This window comes from Cydia fagiglandana, chromosome 12 (assembly GCF_963556715.1).
Source record: "Cydia fagiglandana chromosome 12, ilCydFagi1.1, whole genome shotgun sequence".
Taxonomy (NCBI): Eukaryota; Metazoa; Arthropoda; class Insecta; order Lepidoptera; family Tortricidae; genus Cydia; species Cydia fagiglandana.
Window position 1 is genome coordinate 7,286,418 of NC_085943.1, and position 19,600 is coordinate 7,306,017.

Below are 19,600 nucleotides of genomic sequence, written 5' to 3' on the forward strand. Positions count from 1 at the left end.
GATCTAATTTTCCGCCCATGTGATCAGGTATTCGTAGATATAATTTATTTTTACAGGTTTAATAGTCATCTGATGCTTTAGATTGCGTTTAATTAGCAGTAAATGCTAATTTCTGTTGCATTACATGTTTTATTTTTATTTAAATCTTCATTTTTCTTCTAAAAAGTAGGTAACTATTTTGTCGAGTTATTGGCATTGTATCAAATATGATACATATGATTTTCCGAAACTGGAAAATCCTGGATTTTTTTTCTTATTTTTTAATAGTCTAGTATGCTCAATAGGTGACAAAAAACTAAAAAAATGTTTATATTTAAGATATTTTGAGCCTTGCCAAGATAAGGGTTAAACGGGAGGTGTACACAGACCGATTTGACTTTGAGTACTGCGAGGGCCGTTCGAATACGATGATGCGAGTGTGACGTGACGTCGCACTTGAAATGGCTTCACTGCGGGTGTACGAACTAGGAATCTATGCCTTATAAATCTATGCTCATTACTTTATCATCTGTCACCATCTCTGTCACGTTCTAACAAGTAGGTAAGTGCCAAAGTGACGCAAGACGCGAGAGGCGACAAAAACGCAACCATGCTAACGCCGCTGATTGCATTTATACTCTGTATCTTTAGGTATTTAAATAAAAGTAAACAAAATCTACCCCCAAATGGCTCCTTATCTCCTTAAGCCAGTTGAGGGTAATAATAGATGAAAACATTACATGATCAAAATAATGTAGGTTAAAGTCAAGTCGTTCAGTGACTGATCCGGCGGTATTGTATTTTTTGGTTGCTTAACCAATAAATGTTATAACTGCTGCCCGAAAATTTACAAATTGTTTACTTTTATTTACATACACAAAGATACAGACTATAGTCAACGCCAATCTGCGTAAGCCGGTAAAGCTGATTAATGGCCTGTGCACACCGGCTGCGTGTGCGTGACGTGCACGTGCGCGTGCGGCGTTGTAGTATACAGATCCTTATGAGAGATGGCACACCGCTTGCGTGACGTGTGCGTGTGCGGCTCCAACATTTTAGCGCACGCACACGCGCACGTCACGCACACGCAAGCCGGTGTGGCTCGGCCTTAAGAGTGCTCATAATTAAGGTCAAAGAAAGAGATAAAGTAATTAAAGATCATAATTATCAAATTGTTGAAACAGAATCGGCGACCTGAACATCGATCGACCTCAAACCCGCTGATTCTGCATTTTGTTCGGATGAAATGTTTTGCAATTAACCGATTGGATTCTCTCGAACTTCATTAAACTTAATGACCGTGACGTCACGAGCTTGTACCTATTCAGTCTGCCACGATGTCACTGGTGGGGAGACTGGGGAGGGATGTGCTGTAGTATGGAAATTGTTTGAGTATCTATGTGCGCTTCTAATATCTCAGACGGTTAGTAAATAAGTTGCGTGGTGATTTTCTACTTAAAGGGTCAGAATCAGAATTTTTGAAGTGAAAACTTCTTTAGCGGCGCTGAGCACTTTTTGAGGTGGGGAAAAAATGAACTGAAATAAACTCGAGACAGCGTAACGCGTAACGCGCTGACGTCATATCATGTGTGACGGACAATGTTATTCACCAAAGAACTTTAGTCATAACGTATCATAATCAGGTGAATTATTTAAAACTGGACTTTTATATTAAGCAATAAAGCTCAATGTTCTAATCTTGTACGGGCTGAAATACGGGGATCTCACAGTTACATTCTAACTTTATATCACTCCAATATAATTAAATAAAGCTACATCTTGATGAAATCGCTAATAAAAGTGAACTCTAGTACTGGTGAATAAAACTCAAAATATCATGACCAAATATTGCGAGGTCTGCAAGGTAACTTTACAATTTCTATTCGAATTTTAAACAATCAACGCTACAAATTTAAGCTCACTGGCCAGCAATTTCGGAACTAAAGTTTTTCAATAGAAAGGAGGATGGGTCAATTATACATAGTGCTGCAGACTTAGAGCAACACGGAAGGGAGGCGGCATTCGCACTATTTCCCCTCTGCCGAGGTACAAGATTAGTGCGTCAATTTAATCTAGCGCGGGTAATAAAACTAGTTGCACTTGGATTTTTCACTAGACCGAGTCCAGACGCGCGCGTGAACACTGCTGCACAAAAATGCCTGTTTGCTCGGTTTTTTGTTATAAAAAGAGGTCGGGGACATCAAATTCACAAAAAGAAAGTGTTACATTTCACATGTAATATTTTTTTACATATCATACGTTAACTTACATTTAAATACAACTATTATATTTTAGTCTCAAGTAATTGTTGGATTTATCGATTTTGCTCGCTCAGTACAAATTGCGGATCGGTCGAGCGACAAATCCGACTTGTCACCTCTCAGAATACAATGACATACTTCAACGAAAATGTATTAGTGTGCGTGTTGTGACACTAGTCACTCGTCCGTACACAAAAAGAGATCGAGGTTTGCAAGATTTGTCTTTGACGTGTGTCATTTTCTATGTATTTGTGTCGTCATTACAGATTGGATTTTGTATGTAAGTGTGTGAGAAATGCGACTGTGTGCACCTTTCCCCCCGCGAAAAATGGCAGAAAGATTTGTACGGCGAGATATCGCTTCGGCCCCTCCCTTCCGACATGTCGGAAGCCGGTGTTGCTCGAAGGCTGCAGACGTTTTGGACTAGTCATTGAGTTTTCACTTCTCTCGGCACTCCCGGAGTGCAACCCGTTTTTTATTTGGGTTTTGATTTAACATAATACAAAAATTACCTTCATGTCTTCAATCAGTCCTTAGGTGAGCATAATAACTTCTTACCAACCACCTTAGTTAAACAGTACTGTTAGCAATGTCCCGTTTAGGTAAAGCTTCACCAAGTATAGGTAAGTATGGTAATTCTTGTAACATTGTATTAAGGGGCTCCCCCACGCCAATGACCTTCGATCTGAATCCCTTAGTTTTCTAATGTTTTTTCTAGCTTATCATATTAATAGCAACGGCTTTAAGCAATATAGTATCCCATATTTACTTTAAAGTTCATTGTCTTCGAGATATTTGGCATCAAAGTTGAACAATTTTAGGCTAAAAAACTGGTTTTCTGGCCATAACTATTGTGTTAATTAGTTAATTAAAACCTTGGACACGATTTTCGAGACTTCAAAGACGAACCCAAATATGTAGATTTCGTACATGTAAGATCCTTCACTGCAAACTAGATACGAAAAAAGTGATTATTTGACAATGTTTTAAAAATTCATAAAAAAATAAGTATTCATTTTTTTCAAAATCCGGTGGATTAAACCGGAGATAAAAGATTGAAGAACCGATAACCGTTTGTCTTATAATTCTATCTGTAGTGCAAAAAAACCGGGCAAGTGCGAGTCGGACTCGCGCACGAAGGATTCCGTACCATAATGCAAAAAAAAAAACAAAAAAAAAGCAAAATGAAAACGGTCACCCATCCAAGTACTGACCCCTCCCGACGTTGCTTAACTTTGGTCAAAAATCACGTTTGTTGTATGGGAGCCCCATTTAAATCTGTTTTTAGTATTTGTTGTTATAGCGGCAACAGAAATACATCATCTGTGAAAATTTCAACTGTCTAGCTATCACGGTTCGTGAGATACAGCCTGGTGACAGACGGACGGACGGACGGACGGACAGCGAAGTCTTAGTAATAGGGTCCCGTTTGGGTACGGAACCCTAAAAAAGGAGATACGATTTAAAACTTGTCAAAAATCGATGAAAACCTCGGGTAACCCCTTAAAAGCGTTTCGTCCTGCGCGGATATACAAGTAAATCGAGCCTCTTGTGATTGATGGAGCTCTAATAGCGCATACAATATTGCCTTAGGCCTGAGTTACACTTGTAAGTTTTACTTACGTAAGTAGGGACACGGCTATACTACAGAATGAGAGATGAATATCGTTATCTCATTCTAACAAATAGCTTTGTCCCTACTTACGTAAGTAAAACTTACAAGTGTAACTCAGGCCTTAGCCTACTTCTACCCAATGGATTTTTGAATAATATATAATGTTGGGTTAGTTTAAAATGGGTAATTTGTACTGTTATTTGACGTGATTCCTTATGCTATAGTTTGCTTGAATTATTTATCTTTTAATTCAATTTTATTACACAAAAGAAAACTTTGTAGTACAAAAGGCGGACTTAATGCCATAAGACAAGTTCTATCAGTCAATTATTGGTTATTTTCATAATTGGGGGTTTAATTCGATAGCAATGCAAAATCAAAGTCAAATCTAACGATTTGATAACTCATCACCTATGATAATGATAAGCACATCACATAAGTGAATATCTTTACCGTGGATCGAACTCTGGACCTCCAGTTTCTTAGACTAGTCTAAACATACGAAAAAATGTGACGATATCTCTGTTTCCTAAGTTCCTTTTTAGGTTTCCGTACCCAAAGGGTAAACACGACGGGACCCTATTACTAAGACTCCTATCCGTCTATCTGTCACCAGGTTGTATCTCATGAACCGTGATAGCTAGACGGTTGATATTTTCACAGATGATGTATTTCTGTTGCCGCTATAACAACAAATACTAAAAACAGAACATAATAAATATTTATGTGAGGCTCCCATACAACAAACGTCATTATTTTGCCGTTTTTTGCTTAATGGTACGGAACCCTTCGTGCGCGACTCTGACTCGCACTTGGCCGCTTTTTTAAGTTACATGGTATTAATATAGCGGCATTATAACTATGGTTATGGTTAAAGTGGAAAATTTAATAATTTGTCCTGGGCGGGCGGGGTGCGGGGCGGTGGCCGTGACCCGCGCCTCGCTCTATATAGCCGTGTCCCAATTATGGCGGCCTTCGTCTCCTGACAGGATCCTGCGACATTGGGACAATTAGAGATTTAAATTGCTCGCACTAGCCCAATCTAAGCAAACTAGTGCTCGCGTGCCGCTCTTTAAAAGTTCAACTGCTCGTTCCCAAAAATGTAATACAGTGCTGATCGTTCCCAAAAATTTAATACTGAAGGACAAAGCGCTAAAATGTGTGTTCACGACCTTATTGCCTGAACATCAAGGTAGTATAAAAATACTTTGGCCCTTCTAAATATACTATCTATAATATTTAGAAAGATAGACAGCGTTTTTTACTAAAGCCAACGTATTATAACTGGAATATGTAACTTTTGAACAATGGGTCCAAAAGATATGAAAGAAATCGTGAAACAAGAGCTTAATAAATACTTTCAATGTAAACTATAGCGATCAATGATCGTCCAGTAAGTAGTTTTTGAGTTATTGCAAAAAATCTTATTTTCTTACGCTACGTCTTACGTAGGCGAACAACGCGCGAACGCGGCGCGGCGCGGCGCGGCGAAAGCGGCCGCCGCCGCGCCGCGCCGCGCCGCGCCGCCTGACATTCGCGTGCAAATCGCGCCGCACCGCGTTCGCAACGAGATCGCTTACGTAGGACACTTCTATGGGCATCAAAGGATTGATTTCGCCGCGCCGCGCCGCGCCGCGTTCGCGCGTTGTTCGCCTACGTAAGACGTAGCGTTAGCAAAAAGACGTACAAATCGCTGCAAAGGCCTTATGCTTGTAATGTACTTGATACTTACTATTAGCCCTCGTTTGGCGTATTTTGACAGAATGGTAACTACGAACGAAACCCTATACTGAGCATGGTCCGACATGCTCTTGGCCGATTATTTACTGTTATTTCAGACATGTTCACGGTGATTTTAACGAGCCAAAATTCAATGATACATGCTCAAAACGTAAGGGGTACCCCTAAATTAAAGCTTGTAAAATATTTAGACTCAAGGTCCTATAAATCACCTAGTTCCAATTAACTACCACGAGATTTACTACATAAATAAACCCTGATATTGATTACCAAGTAATCCCATAAATCGACGTTTCACATTGTAACATGGAAGCTTCCGTTATATAATTGGCGACGGAACGAGAGGACGATCTCGGTCAAGGGTAGGCCTCGACCCCGGGCTTTATACGGCGCTCCGATAACTCTTCACGGCTAAACGGCCATTCTTCGCTTTCGAATGTGCTCGGCTTTTCGATGTTATTACGATAACGCTGTGGGGTAGAATGTTTTTCTCATACTTTTTCTGCTGCGCTACCTTCAGTGTTATGGAAGGTATCTGCGACTCCGTTGACGCCGTGACTGATCAATTTGTCCCATTCACTACAAGAAAGCTACAGCGTCAGCTTAAGTCGCAAACCTCGGAACTCCTCCGGGGGAGTTACGAGGTTTACGACTTTAAGTATTGCTGTCCGAGGTTTACGACTTTAAGTATTGCTAATTTCCTTGAAATGGAGTTAAGAGGTTTGCGACTTAAGCCGACGTACAGTCAGTATTACGGTAGTATAAATGTCGGCGGCCAATCGTAAGATCAGGCAGATCGTAATGTTCCTGTGTAATGTTTTAACGATAGTCACATTAAACCAATATATAGGTTCGTTAGGTTGCTTCAGATGCCCGAAGGGCAAACTGCCCAGAAATAGGAGCCCCGCTCGACTCAGGGAACGAGTCAAAGATTTTCACGTTTCACGATATGCCTAGGAATTTCACGATATGCCTGATCTTACGATCGGCCGCCGATATATAGATATTTTTGGCCCTTCATTGGTTACTAGTGTACAGTCCTTAGAATTTAATTTCCGTACCATTTCGTACCTTGTCTCAGTGACACTCAATAGGAAAGTCGCTAGGGATCTCATGATGCTATTGTCACATTCACAGTGACAAGTTACTATACTAAATAGTACTATTAAATTCCTACACCGTATGTTCTCTTTAGGTACTTTAAAACCACATTCACCTTACTACTTTTTAATATATCGAAAAATGTAAACATAACTTTGACGTCGGCTGCACCTATTGAAATTTACAGCACCCCTTAATCGAGGAATCATTCTTTGGTTAAAAGTATCGTAGGTATGTCCTTCTCCGGATCTAAACAGCTGGGTAGTATTATCAAAACACTATACATCAATAATTTATGGTCAACCTAACACCATAGAATAAATCTTAACATTTCAGCAAACTTCTTTTCTGCTTCAAAAAACTAATTGATAAGTTTCCAAGACGTAGTCTGAAATAACAATATTGTTCTTCCAACTCAGTAGATCGGCCCCTAGTCTCACATGAGCGATCCTTTGTCGAGTCTCCTTGAGCGCGGATCAAATTTGAACACGCGAACAAATAGACGCTTTGTTTCAATTGGCTAGTCGCAGGCAGGATCCCGTCTCTCATCTCAAACAGAATTGTAATGAAATACTTTGTAAAAGCGCTCGTGAAAAGGTAGAGAATAAATAATAATGCTACCTAAGTCCCCTGTCCTACAAAACCTTTAACAGTTAAAATACATGAGTTATACTGTTCCCTCTAGACACAAATTGCGAATTATTTTAGCTAACTAATAGGTACTACCAGTACCTAATACTTTGAGTTTATTACAATATAATTTCATAATCATTTAGATTTCCAAATTTGGTTACGATTGGTTAAGTTTTGGAGGAGGAAACAGAGGAGTACGAAACCTCGATTTTTGAGATTTTTACGCAGGATTTTTCGCCTTGTCCTTATCGCACTACTTTTAGGTGCCGCTTCCGTTAGCGAGACGGGTATATTTACCTAAAATATTTAAAACTCAGCTCCTGTTTCGTCTTAATGCATTCACTGCTAAGCTACTCGTAGCGCTAAGTTGTAGCCGATAGCATGGTTTTTCCTGATATATAGCGTAAATGCTTCGTATAGCTTCGTAAAGCCTATATACTCGTATACTTATGATGTGATTGGCATTGAATTGGTTGATCATTACCTACCATCAGCGGAGCCTATCTCCTAGCCAAAGCTCCCGGCATCCTCAAACTGATTGATCGTCCAAGTGAAATCCTCATCTAAAGGTGAATTCGTACACAATATTTTGTTTCGCTTCAATTGCCACTTGGTATAAAATAAGATAACCCCTCAACGCGCTAGATTTTGACGAATCCAATTGACCCAACGCTGCTGCTATGATGTTTCTCGGTCTTTTTATTGATCGTGCTAGAACTGTCTAGATTTTACTAATTTATTATACAAGTTGGAAATAGAACTCGCGTGTTTAATTATGTACGTTACACGAAAATGAAAACACGTGTCGGCAAAACTGGAATTTGATTGTTTCTCGGTAAATGGTGATGTATCGCGTACTTAGTTTATTATTTAGGAATGAGCTATTAATGTATTAGCGCAATAACGTGTTGGATTAATTTCAATTAAAACTATGAAACTATTATACTTATACATATATTACAATGAACAAAGTCAGATAATATTGTAGATTGCGACCACTTAATTAACTAATGACTTGTTTTGAAAAGCAGCTTCGTTAATTCATTGCTTTCCTTTGTTTCAGTATGTCACAGAGAAAATGGGAGGTGCCGAAGGCACGAAATTGGATTTGGACTTCGTGGAAATGGAAAGAGTGAGTTATTCAAACATTCAATTTAATTTATAAGGAGTTAATTTGACATTAAATGCGAAAATGGTATTCATTTGGAATAAACTCTATCGTTGTTTGATAGAATCAAATGTGTACCTATTTACTTGCCGCGGTTCTATTACAATTCATATATGGGGGCCTAGTCAAGATGACAATCGGTTGCAGAAAACGAAACGCTATGATAAACGTAAATAATGTACGGAAATGATAGCGTTTCGTTTTCTTCAAACGATTGCGATCTTGACTAAGCCTCTGGAGTAGGATTTGTATTTTATACAGCGATGGTATTTATAAGGATTATGATGATAAATGGACTAAATGGTATTAGCAAAAATATGTATGTATAAACTTGGGACTTGGGACTCGTCTGTCGGGTAGAACCGAAGCGCTGACGCTTTGTAGTCTCGTCTCGCATCAAAACAATACGGCAACGCGGCGAATATCCTCCTAGGGGGTTTGTTTACAAAACACCTTCAAAAACTCCTTTCCGTGTGGAAGCCTCGGGGTATACCTGCTTCCGGTGTCGGCTCGTCTATTGTTCTTCCGTTTTGAGGCAAAGTGTTCTAATAAAAGCATAAATACCGCAGCGCGGTGTTTGTTTGAGAATAGGTACTTTTTACTCGACTGAGACTGACGAACGTGCAAGGCTATGATTATCGAATGTATGAGTAAATGGCACCACGGATTTTAGCGTATAAGGTACCGTAGCCGTGCCGTAAGGTTCGTCTCAAATTTCGATTTAAATATGTTTCAGAAAACAGACGTAACGTGCGAGCTAGTGGAAGAGCTACAAATCAAAACAAAAGAGTTCCTCCAGCCAAATCCGACAGCGCGAGCGAAGATGGCTGCCGTGAAGGGGATCAGCAAACTGAGCGGGCAGGCGAAGAGCAATACCTACCCTCAACCAGAGGGCGTGCTGGGTGACTGTATGCTGCACTACGGGAAGAAACTTGGGGAGGACACTGTGTTCTGTAAGTAACTAATTGTTGCATAGTCATCATCTCCTCCTAGCCGTTTTCGGCTACAGCGACTGCTATGCTACAGCTGAGAGCGTCGCTGGTGCGCTCTCAGGTGACTGACGTAGCCAATCCTTGCAGCAAATGTGCGGCCACATTCGCTGCATGTCAGCACCCCTCCGACGTAATTGTACGTGATGGCCACAGGTGGTCTGGCCTTTAGCTCGTCACGCTTAACGTCGAGCTCTGTGCGTCGCCTGGCTTCAAACTCACGCACCTGCGTCTGCACAATATGCCTCCACTGTGGACGGTCACCAGCTAGTGTCTCCCATGTTGATGGGTCTATATGAGCTCTCTTCATATGCCGCTTCAACACATCTTTGAACCGCAGAAACTGTCCGCCTTGCTTTCGCTTACCAGTTTGCAGTTCGCTGTAGAAGATGCGTTTCGCGACTCGATCTTGGGACATGCGGGAGACGTGACCGCTCCATCGTAGCTGTCGCCTCATTAGGTAGGCCTCTATTCCGGCGACATCAGCACGTCTAAGGATCTCCGTGTTCCGAACACGGTCGGACCAGTGGACGCCCATAATATCGCGGAGGCATCTTAGGTGGAAGCTGTCCAATGAGCGAATATGCTTCCGATATACGCACCACGTTTCTGAGGCATAAAGGAGATTTGGCAGGACAATAGCCATGTATACAGCAACTTTTGTAGAGAGCTTTATGTCGTGGGACCGAAACACCTTGAAACGAAGTTTCCCGAACGCTGCTGCAGCGGCTCCTATTCTGCAGTTTATTTCGTTGTCAAGGTGACACTTGGCTGTAATAGTGCTACCCAGGTATTTAAATTGCTCTACATGCTTAAGCGAGTCCCGGCCGAGTTTAATGTCAATCTGGGAATTGGCAATTATGTCAAGTGCCAGAACTTCAGTCTTTTTGACATTTATTTTTAGGCCAAATCTTTGACATGACTCATCTAGACTCGACATAAGCTGTTGTAGAGCACCTGGAGATTCGGCCACAAAACACAAGTCATCTGCATACATCATCTCCGTTATGACTGCGTGAGACACCTTGGTGTGCGCTCTTAGCCGGGCTAGGTTAAATATGCCACCATCGGTGCGATAGCGAATACGAATGCCATCAGAAGAAGTTTGCAGTGCCTCCCGAACTACTACGGCGAAGTACAAGGCGAATAGAGTGGGCGCAAGCACACAGCCCTGCTTCACGCCACAGCTAACAGAGAAAAACTCCGATTGTTCGCCCTTGACACTTACGCAGCATTGCATGTTGTCATGCAATAGCCGGACCATCCTAACAAACTTTTCTGTACATCCCAGTTTCGCCAAAACCACCCATAAAGCTTCGCGAGGCACACTGTCGAAGGCTTTTTCTAGGTCAACAAAACACAGATACATTGGTTGACCTTCCTCTCTACATTTCTCTTGCAGTTGCCGTATAGAGAAAATAGCCTCGCAGGTGCCTCTATCTGGCCGGAAGCCAAATTGGGTCTCAGGAAGAATGCTTTCCGATAGCGGCATCAGGCGGTTTAGTAGAATACGGGCAAAAACCTTCCCCGGAGAAGTTAGAAGGGATATACCTCTGTAGGAGTTACAGTCAGCGCGGTCTCCTTTGTTCTTGTATAAGGAACAGATGCGAGAGACTCGAAAGTCAGCAGGTACTCGCTCTTCGTCCCACATTTTAGAGAACAGCTTCCAGACCGCCTCATGAAGCTCCGTCCCTCCGTACTTTAATAGCTCTCCAGGTACATTGTCGACGCCCACCGCTTTCTTGTTTTGTTGTTGTTGTATGGCAGTGACAACCCTGTTGCATAGTACACTTATAACTGGGTCAATTTTCAAATAGGCATTTTTTGCTGTCCCACGGCTAAAACTCGAAGTCCATAGGACTAAAAGACTGGCTATGTATATATTTTCATTCAGTGTATTATAAGCTTTAAAAATCATGCACAACTGTACCTAAAATATTATTCGTTCCTGACAAAATCGCATTTGAAGTTCCAAAAACGGCGAAATTTGCCGTTTTTCGCGTGTCCCAGTGGCGGCATCGCGCAATAAAAAAAATCATAACTTTGGATGTAGGCAACGTATTATAAACAACTTTGTATTTCTATAAAGAGCATTTTCTAAAGAATTTATTTAATCATATTGATAAATTAATGCGTTATTTAATAAAACAAGGGAAGCCTTTTTATCGCTGTCCCGCGCGGCACCTGTTTTGTTATGACTTAAATATACCCCCTATAATCTTCTTTGTCTATTGAATAACGGTTAGATTAAATTTACAACGCAATAGTGCGGTTAGTTGGGCATCGATTGACATCAAATGTAGACCCGGAAACAGTTTAATTTATTTAAAAACAGATAAAAATCTCTTTCGATATATTTTGGTACGACTACAATGACATTTGTATGGACGCTTAATACGTTGGTACATAGTTGGAATAAAAATGTTTATTTTATAATAATAGTTACAAATATAGTGTTAAAATATATAGTAAAATAAATAAGTGAATCGGTTGTATTGTGTAGGAAATATCGCTAAAAAATATTATTGGCGACATGTCGCGACATTTGTATGGCGACATTTATACGGCGATTTTGACCGTATAAATGTCGATTGTGGCATACAAATGTCGACATAGTGCCATACAGATGTCGAGAAGGTGTTATACAAATGTCGTCAGGGTCTTATAAATGCAACAAAAATAATAAATAGTGGCATATGTTGATACTGCCATATAATGTCGAAAAAATGCCTTATACATGTCAAAAGCGCCTTACAAATGGCTAAATAGTGTCATACAAATGTCGATCTTTAAACGTCCATATCTAGCTAACTATAAATAGTACAGAGGTGCCTCCTACAGTATATTTTTTGTTGTTGAAAACCCTTCCTGAAACGATGATTATAAATCAGATTTTTCAAAAATAAAAAATTGCCATACAAATGTCGAAAAAACACCCTCTTCAAAAATTGACCCAACTAAAGAAAATACTTTTTCACCTCAGCAGCTCGAACAAGGGTACTTTGCTTCTTAAAAACAGTGAGCAAAATCGCATTTTGCTCACTGAGTCATTTTGTTGTGAAAATGCGATTTTGCTCACCGAGTATGTCTCACTCAGTGAGCAAAATGCGATTTTGCTCACTGAGTGAGACAAAATGACATTCAAGTGACCTTTATAGTCAAATGTCATTTCAACATGTGGGGTCTAATACAAGTTCGATATACTTGGGTTCTATTATCTCTGTCCCTCTAGGTATGTTCTCACTGCTTAGGGTGAAAAATTTTGTGTACTACACGAGATCAAAGTTATTTACATCTCGTGCGCTTTTGAATCCCTTACTACGCTCAAGATTCTAAATTAGATTCACTCGCTACGCTCGTGAATCTATTGTAGAATCTTTCGCTTGCACGGGACTCAAAATAAGCACTCGAAGAAATATCAAACTTTGATCTCTTGTTGTACAAATAACTATTTCATTTAGGTAATACCGAATTAAGATGGTTGTTGTTTATGTAATCAGCTTATCGTGGGTGGGCGAAAAACAATATCTATCCTTAGCCAGAGGGTGTACTGACCGATTGTAACTGCACAACGCTTGCAACTTGGAGAAGACACTGTTATGTGTAAATTAGGGTTATCAGAGTAATCGAGCCTTTGTTAAATACAAAACACAGCTCCGCTACGAAGTGCTACGCCGTAGCCTCATTACCGAAGTGCTACCTCGTACCTACATACCGGAAAAATGTGCTACGCGTGCGTATCTTGGGCCATAAGACATAATTTGATTCATGTATGATTATTGTTTCAGCCCAATGTCTCATCGAAATGGGTGAGGCCATGAAAAATATGGCGGACGTGAAGTATTCCCTCGACGACAACATCAAACAAAGCTTCCTCGAACCACTGCATCACCTGCAAACCAAAGACCTCAAAGAAGTTATGGTACGTCACGTTACCTATTTGTCTTTATTAATTTATTTTATTAAGCGATTTCGTCGCTTTGCTACAGGTAGCTAAAAGTACATCCGTTCCACACCAATTTTGGTGGCTACCCATAAGCCGCATAAGTGGCGCTGTCGCCACCTAGCGGCCATACCTGTCCTGATCGTAACAGACGCGTTTTGTTAAAGAGTGAGTCTTCTGACCTAGTACTATTATTTATTCTGTGTTAAAGGTCAGTTTACACTCACTAGACGAAGCACGGTTCCGCTCGTGGCGTGTGCTCAAGCCGTTTGTGATCTATGGAGTAATTTTAGTTCTCTCATGCTTGCGTTACGTGCCTCTACTAAAACCAGTAACTGTCGTAGTAGATTAAGAGCGCTCTCAAGTTTCGGCGGTGAGCGAGTTTCGGTATATTACGCGCTGTGCGAGTTCAGTAACTTTTATTAGTTAGTCCAGCTCTGATCTTTTCTACTTCTACCACATTTGAGTAATATTTTTTTATTCTGAGTAATATTTTTTTAGACGCTTCTCTATGCCGGTCACAAAATTCAACATGAAATGTTTTACAGCACCACCGAAAGAAACTACAGGGCCGTAGATTGGACTTCGACTGCAAACGACGTCGCCAAGCAAAAGGTGATTATGATTAACTCATCTTCTTACAGTAATAAAACCCGGTTTGACTCACGTTCGTACTTACTAAAAGTTCTGAAGACATTCTTAAATCTCAGCCTTAAGGCCGATTTAGACGATGCGAGAACTCGCATGCGAGTTTCATACCATTGCGGGTTTTGATTGGTCGGTTGAATTGGACGTAATCCACAGTCCGCAATGTAACTAAAATCGCATGCCAGTTCGCGCGCCGTCTAAATCAGCCCTTATGAAAGACTCTTAGAAGTCCGAAATAATGGTATCTCATAGCCATGCGACATAAATTAAAAAACCGTAGGCAAATGAAAGAACTTCGTTATCTTAATTAAAAATCCTATGCATTCATTCCACGTCGCATTTATCTGTGGTCCGTGTTATATAGTCGTTTTTTTAGCATTACATAAGTTAAACAATCTTCACGTGTCTTTTAATTGAAAAACATTTTTTAAAAATAAGTCACGGCAAATATGTAACAATTCTGAATCTAATACGATCATTTATATTCTTCTGCTTCCATAAATAATAGTTATTGATTTTTATAAAGCGTTTTTCAATTAAAAGACATGTCAAGATTGCTTACCTTCTTTCTAATGCTAAAAAAAACGAACTACGTATAGCTAATAACGTGAGTCAAGCCGTTTTCTTATTAAAAAGTTAGCATTTCAACACGGTTTAAATTTAATTACTCATCTATATATTTTTGTTCAGTCAACCTTTAAGTTTATCTCTGTTTGTTTATATGAATGATTGGCCAGGCCATGGTAAGGTGAGCCCTTACATGAGCCCCAGTCACGGCAATACTCCAAGACAGGGTATGTGAAATATACTGAAATAATCGTAATTCGAGGCTAGAAGTTGTCCCTAATCATGTTTTGATTTAATTTAAGGCTAATAGTATCTTTTGCTAGATCGATGAGGTATATATTGCTATTAAAGCTCATTTGATAATGAGAAATTAGCAGTGGTATTCATGGAAATGATTCACAAATTGTCATACCATCCCCCACACTGTTAACTGTACATCGGTGGACCTTATGCCTTTTGTAATAAGGTCCACCGATGTACAGTTAGGAGTGTTGCTGTTTGTACAGCGTTACTCTTAGCGCCACTTGCACCATCCCACTAACCCGGGGTTAACCGGTTAAACCGATAATCCAATGTAAAATTGTACTGGTAACTATGGTAACTCCAGGTTTAACCGGTTAACCTCCGGGTTAGTGAATGGTGCAAGTGGCCCTTATAGATTTAATTGATTAAAGTTTGTATGGCGATAAGACCTCCATATAGGTAATCATTGTGATAAAATATTCTGATGAAATGTATTTTTGCGTTGGACTGATTCAATTATTTAGTCATTTAACTCGCCTCTTATTAGACATTCCTTGAAACGTTACTTGAAACTCTCATTCTAGCAAGGGACGTTTTCGATTTTTATTTTATAAGCTCAACTCTACAGAGGACGCTCAGGTATGTGATTTCCGTCGTGACGACACTTCTGATTGATCTCATTCTGATAGCAGAATGATGATTCTCGCAGCTGATCTTTTGACCAATTATGCACTGCGAGTGCTGTCAAAAAGAGATCGATTTGTAAACTTTGAATGCCACTCCTGTGACAATTTATCAAATTGTATCCAATCCGGCGTCCTCTGTATTGAATAATTGGCAGTTGTTAACCCCCGTTACTTTAATATTCGCTCGTTTTTTTTTTCATGTTCCGCTCCCGCCCTGCGCATACGTCGGACCTAATCCATATAACCCGCTTGCGTTTATTTTCGCCGTTTGGTCTGTATTATTTCACGTTTTTTTTTTGCTGGTTGATTTTGATTAAGCGCTGACACGGCAGGTTCTCAAATTCCAGATGATGAGATACGGCAGGCGGAAGATAAGTTCGCCGAGTCTCTGACGCTCGCGCAGATTGGCATGTTCAACCTTCTCGACAATGACGTAAGTTAATTTTCGTAATTTATACATGGTGTGTCTGACCATGGGGCTTTAAATCCGGGGCTTGATTTTACTCGCTAAACTAAGCTACTTTTACTATAGGACCAACCCTCAAATCGGGGAAAAAATTTGGCTTTTCCATAGAAAACGTCGACATCTGATCAGCCAAAATGTATGAAAAAGTAAAAAAAAATTTCGGGATTTCGGTGTTGGTGCCATAGTAAAAGTAGCTCGGTTTAGCGAGTAGAATCGAGCCCTGGATTCAAAAGCCCCATGGTCAGACACACTCCGTATTATAGAATCAGACCGAGAAAAGTCTGCAGCGGATTTGATAGTCCACGCAATGCACGTGTTATTTTAAACGTCAAACTTCTATGAAATTATGACGCATAAATGACACTTGCACTGCATGGGCTATCAAATCCGCTGCAGACTTTTCTTGGTCCGACTTTAGTAAGGAAAACAATCTCCATGTATCAAAGAGTCACCATCAAAAAACCTTAAATAGGTGGCGCCACAATACCTAAAATATTTGATTAAAGAAATCAAATCATTGACAGCGCACTTCACTCCTTCCATAACGCCTACGTTCTTAGCTACTCTAGCGCTACTCTGGAGATATTTCGAATTATTCTTTACAGCTGACTGCTGGACACTTTTACAACTACTCTACCATAAGAGATTTCACTCCTTTTACTTTATACTCCATGATTTATATAGTTAAGTGCTATTTTCGGTATTTTAACGTTTTGTAAACTAAATCACATTGAAAATTGCTCGCCATGTTTCGCTCCATAACGAGGAGGTTTGGTACCAACTTGAGTGTCGGAAGTTTTATAATTATATTCACATTGATTCACACTGAATACGCTCCAATACTTACAGTTATGTTATTGTAAATAACATCACAATGACACAGAATAAGTAATAGTATGTATTATCATACAGAACGGCCACGCACCGCCCCACCCCGACTCGCATTACCGCGACATGAATCTGGCGGACTTCTGGCGTCCTCTCAGTAAAGCGACTTACCCACACATTCACAATGACGCGTGTACTGACGTGCCGCGCACACATATAAACGCAAATGATTTTTGATGTATGGCGTGTCCACCCTGTGACAATGATTCACAATAATAATTCACAAAAATTCAACACTTGTGCTTCTAGGTGGAGCAAGTGGCGCAGCTCACATTCTTCGCGGAGGGACTACTGGAGTATCACCAGCAATGTACGGAGATCCTGCAAGGGCTCGTATCGACGCTTATGGAGAAGTTAGTATCTTGTAGAATATTGGACTATGGTTGAGCGGCAGCGGTACCTACCTAGTTTTTGGAAGTTTCTGCGTAAAAACGTCTATAACGACATTCTGAGTAAAATGTATTGCAAATGTTTAAAGGATGGTATAAAATTAAATATTATTAATAAAAGAGTTGTAGTAGTAATCACTATATTGCACACAACACATCAGGTTGTCAGTTGTATAAACGTCTATCAAATCAAAATTGCCGTTTCTCCCATGCGTAATTTTGACGTCTGTGTTTGTAAGAAAGAAACAAAATTTAATAGAAGCTTACGAAGTTTTATGAATATTTTAGGTAGTCGTAAGTAAATCTCTCAGAGTTTGACAGCTATAGTAGATGGCACTGTAAGCCGCAGTATGTTCTGTGGTAGCTGTGTATTGATGATCTTGACAGCTAGACTTATTGCATAATGTCCAGCTCCAGTCCAGTCGTACAGCTCCAGTAAATCATCAAATTCGAAGCGTACAATCAATAACTTTGTCGCTAAAACATGCCGACCGCGTTTTATAGGGAAACTAAACATCCTTTGTTAGTTTGATCCTTTACGAGTATGGCGCTTGGAATATGTCGTTACCTTCCACGGCGTTTCCTAAATCCCGCCTGAATAGAGGATGTTTATGTAAATAGCATCGTCAGACATTGGGAAGCCTCTGGGAATATAGCAGTTTCTTTCACAATTGGCTCCCAAGTCCTAAGAAACTATCGGAAAACGTTTATTTACTTGTTTCCTTTTCCCGAGGGTTGCGAAATTTTCGTGATGTTTTAAGAACTCGTAACGTCGAAAATGTAGCCACTATCTATCTCAATATCTTGATTAAATTTGAAAATTTACTATCATTAAACTTTATAAAATTTCGTATACCAAAATTGGAATGTTCAACGGTTTTTGTGACGGGAACGGTCACAAAAATTTCAAATTTACCGCCAGTATAAGTATGTAATTTACGTTAGTAGCCTGGGGGTAGTGGTAGACCGTAGATATAATTTCTGAGAGGGATAATCTGCATGCAATGCAATTCATTTAAATACTTTGATTTATAAAAACAACATTCTGATTGTTAACACTTGACGAGTATCAATTTGTAATCTAAATGAACAATAATGTTATCAATAGAATCTGTTATCAGAAGGTCAATGACATAGACAAAACAGAGACATTGTGGGCCGCCAAAACTCATTAGCATTCGGAGAGGTCGTAGGCGTAAGCTTTGTGCGATGTTAAGTAAATTGGTCGTCAACCTCTTAGACGGGCTTGTTGACTATGTAATGTAAAACCACGCCGTGGGTGCGATATGATCCTGTTAATTTTAATAAAAAAAATGCTGGGATTTCATCATAAGGGGCTATATTTCCCTGATGCAATGACTTAGATTCTTTTTTCGATATCGTTTGATTCTGTCAGCGACACTATTTGTGACGGGAAAGAGTGAAAGATGAGGAGAAAATATTTCTTTCTTTATACTTCATAGAATGTCAACTTGATACGTGGACGCGGTTCTAAGTAAACCCATGCATGCCTTCTTCCACAGGAAAGAGGAGGCCGTGAACCGTCCCAAGATGGAGTTCGTGCCCAAGACCCTCGCCGACCTCCACATCGAGGGTATCCACGACCTGAACAATGGTAGGCGGTACGGTTCCACCCAAAGCCTCTCCCGGCCCCGCCAGCACATCCCCCCCTCCTCCTCCGTCGGCGACCTCAGCACCAGCGACCCCTTCAAAGCCTGGGAAATGCCCACCCCACCCAAACCCCGCCCTAACCCCACGGCGTATCAGTTCAAACCCCACCCGGCGCCAAGAAATCAGTTTAACGGCAGAGACCCATGGAAAGGTGACTTAGGTTTTTATTTGTTTTATTTATGTTTTGGTTGTGGATTGCTTTTGGTGAAGGTATATGTGGGGTTTGAAGGTGAAGGTTACATACTTCGCAAAGTAGATAGTGCAAGGTGAATCAACTTTGTTGTCTAATTTGAACAGTGTTATTATGTTACTACAGAATTCTATCACTCCAACTTGATGTAAATAACGCTAAAGTTTTTAACCTTTTGACCGCCAGAGACGTCAACTGACGCGCGGGGCTACAGCCCAATATCAACCTTCGTGCATTCTGATAAGGTTCACGATGACGCGCCGCGCACGCGTTCAAAAGGTTGAATATTATATGTGTGGTTACGGGCCTAACATGTAGTCTTTTTGGGTGCTAGATTATTGAAGAACGAACTATTTTACAGAAGTTAGTGCAACGGACGCAAGCTGTATCTGTAGTGTAAATAATCAGTTATTTTTGTACTGG

The 19,600-nt window shown here is 40.3% G+C and overlaps 1 protein-coding gene across 7 annotated transcripts in view; it reads left to right on the forward strand.

The window, feature by feature from the left end:
* Positions 1–19,600, forward strand: part of LOC134669515 (endophilin-A) — a 124,805-nt gene that overhangs the window by 92,390 nt on the left and 12,815 nt on the right. For 3 of the 7 annotated variants that reach the window (XM_063527108.1, XM_063527110.1, XM_063527111.1), the window contains exons 3-10: positions 8,393–8,461; positions 9,234–9,450; positions 13,275–13,408; positions 13,978–14,044; positions 14,815–14,871; positions 15,921–16,006; positions 17,177–17,280; positions 18,840–18,931. In XM_063527108.1, coding sequence (XP_063383178.1) covers positions 8,393–8,461; positions 9,234–9,450; positions 13,275–13,408; positions 13,978–14,044; positions 14,815–14,871; positions 15,921–16,006; positions 17,177–17,280; positions 18,840–18,931 — 826 coding nt within the window. Of the gene's footprint in view, positions 1–8,392; positions 8,462–9,233; positions 9,451–13,274; positions 13,409–13,977; positions 14,045–14,814; positions 14,872–15,905; positions 16,007–17,176; positions 17,281–18,839; positions 19,139–19,600 lie in introns of all 7 variants that reach the window. The other 4 variants (XM_063527104.1, XM_063527105.1, XM_063527107.1 and 1 more) reach the window with 3 other exon arrangements.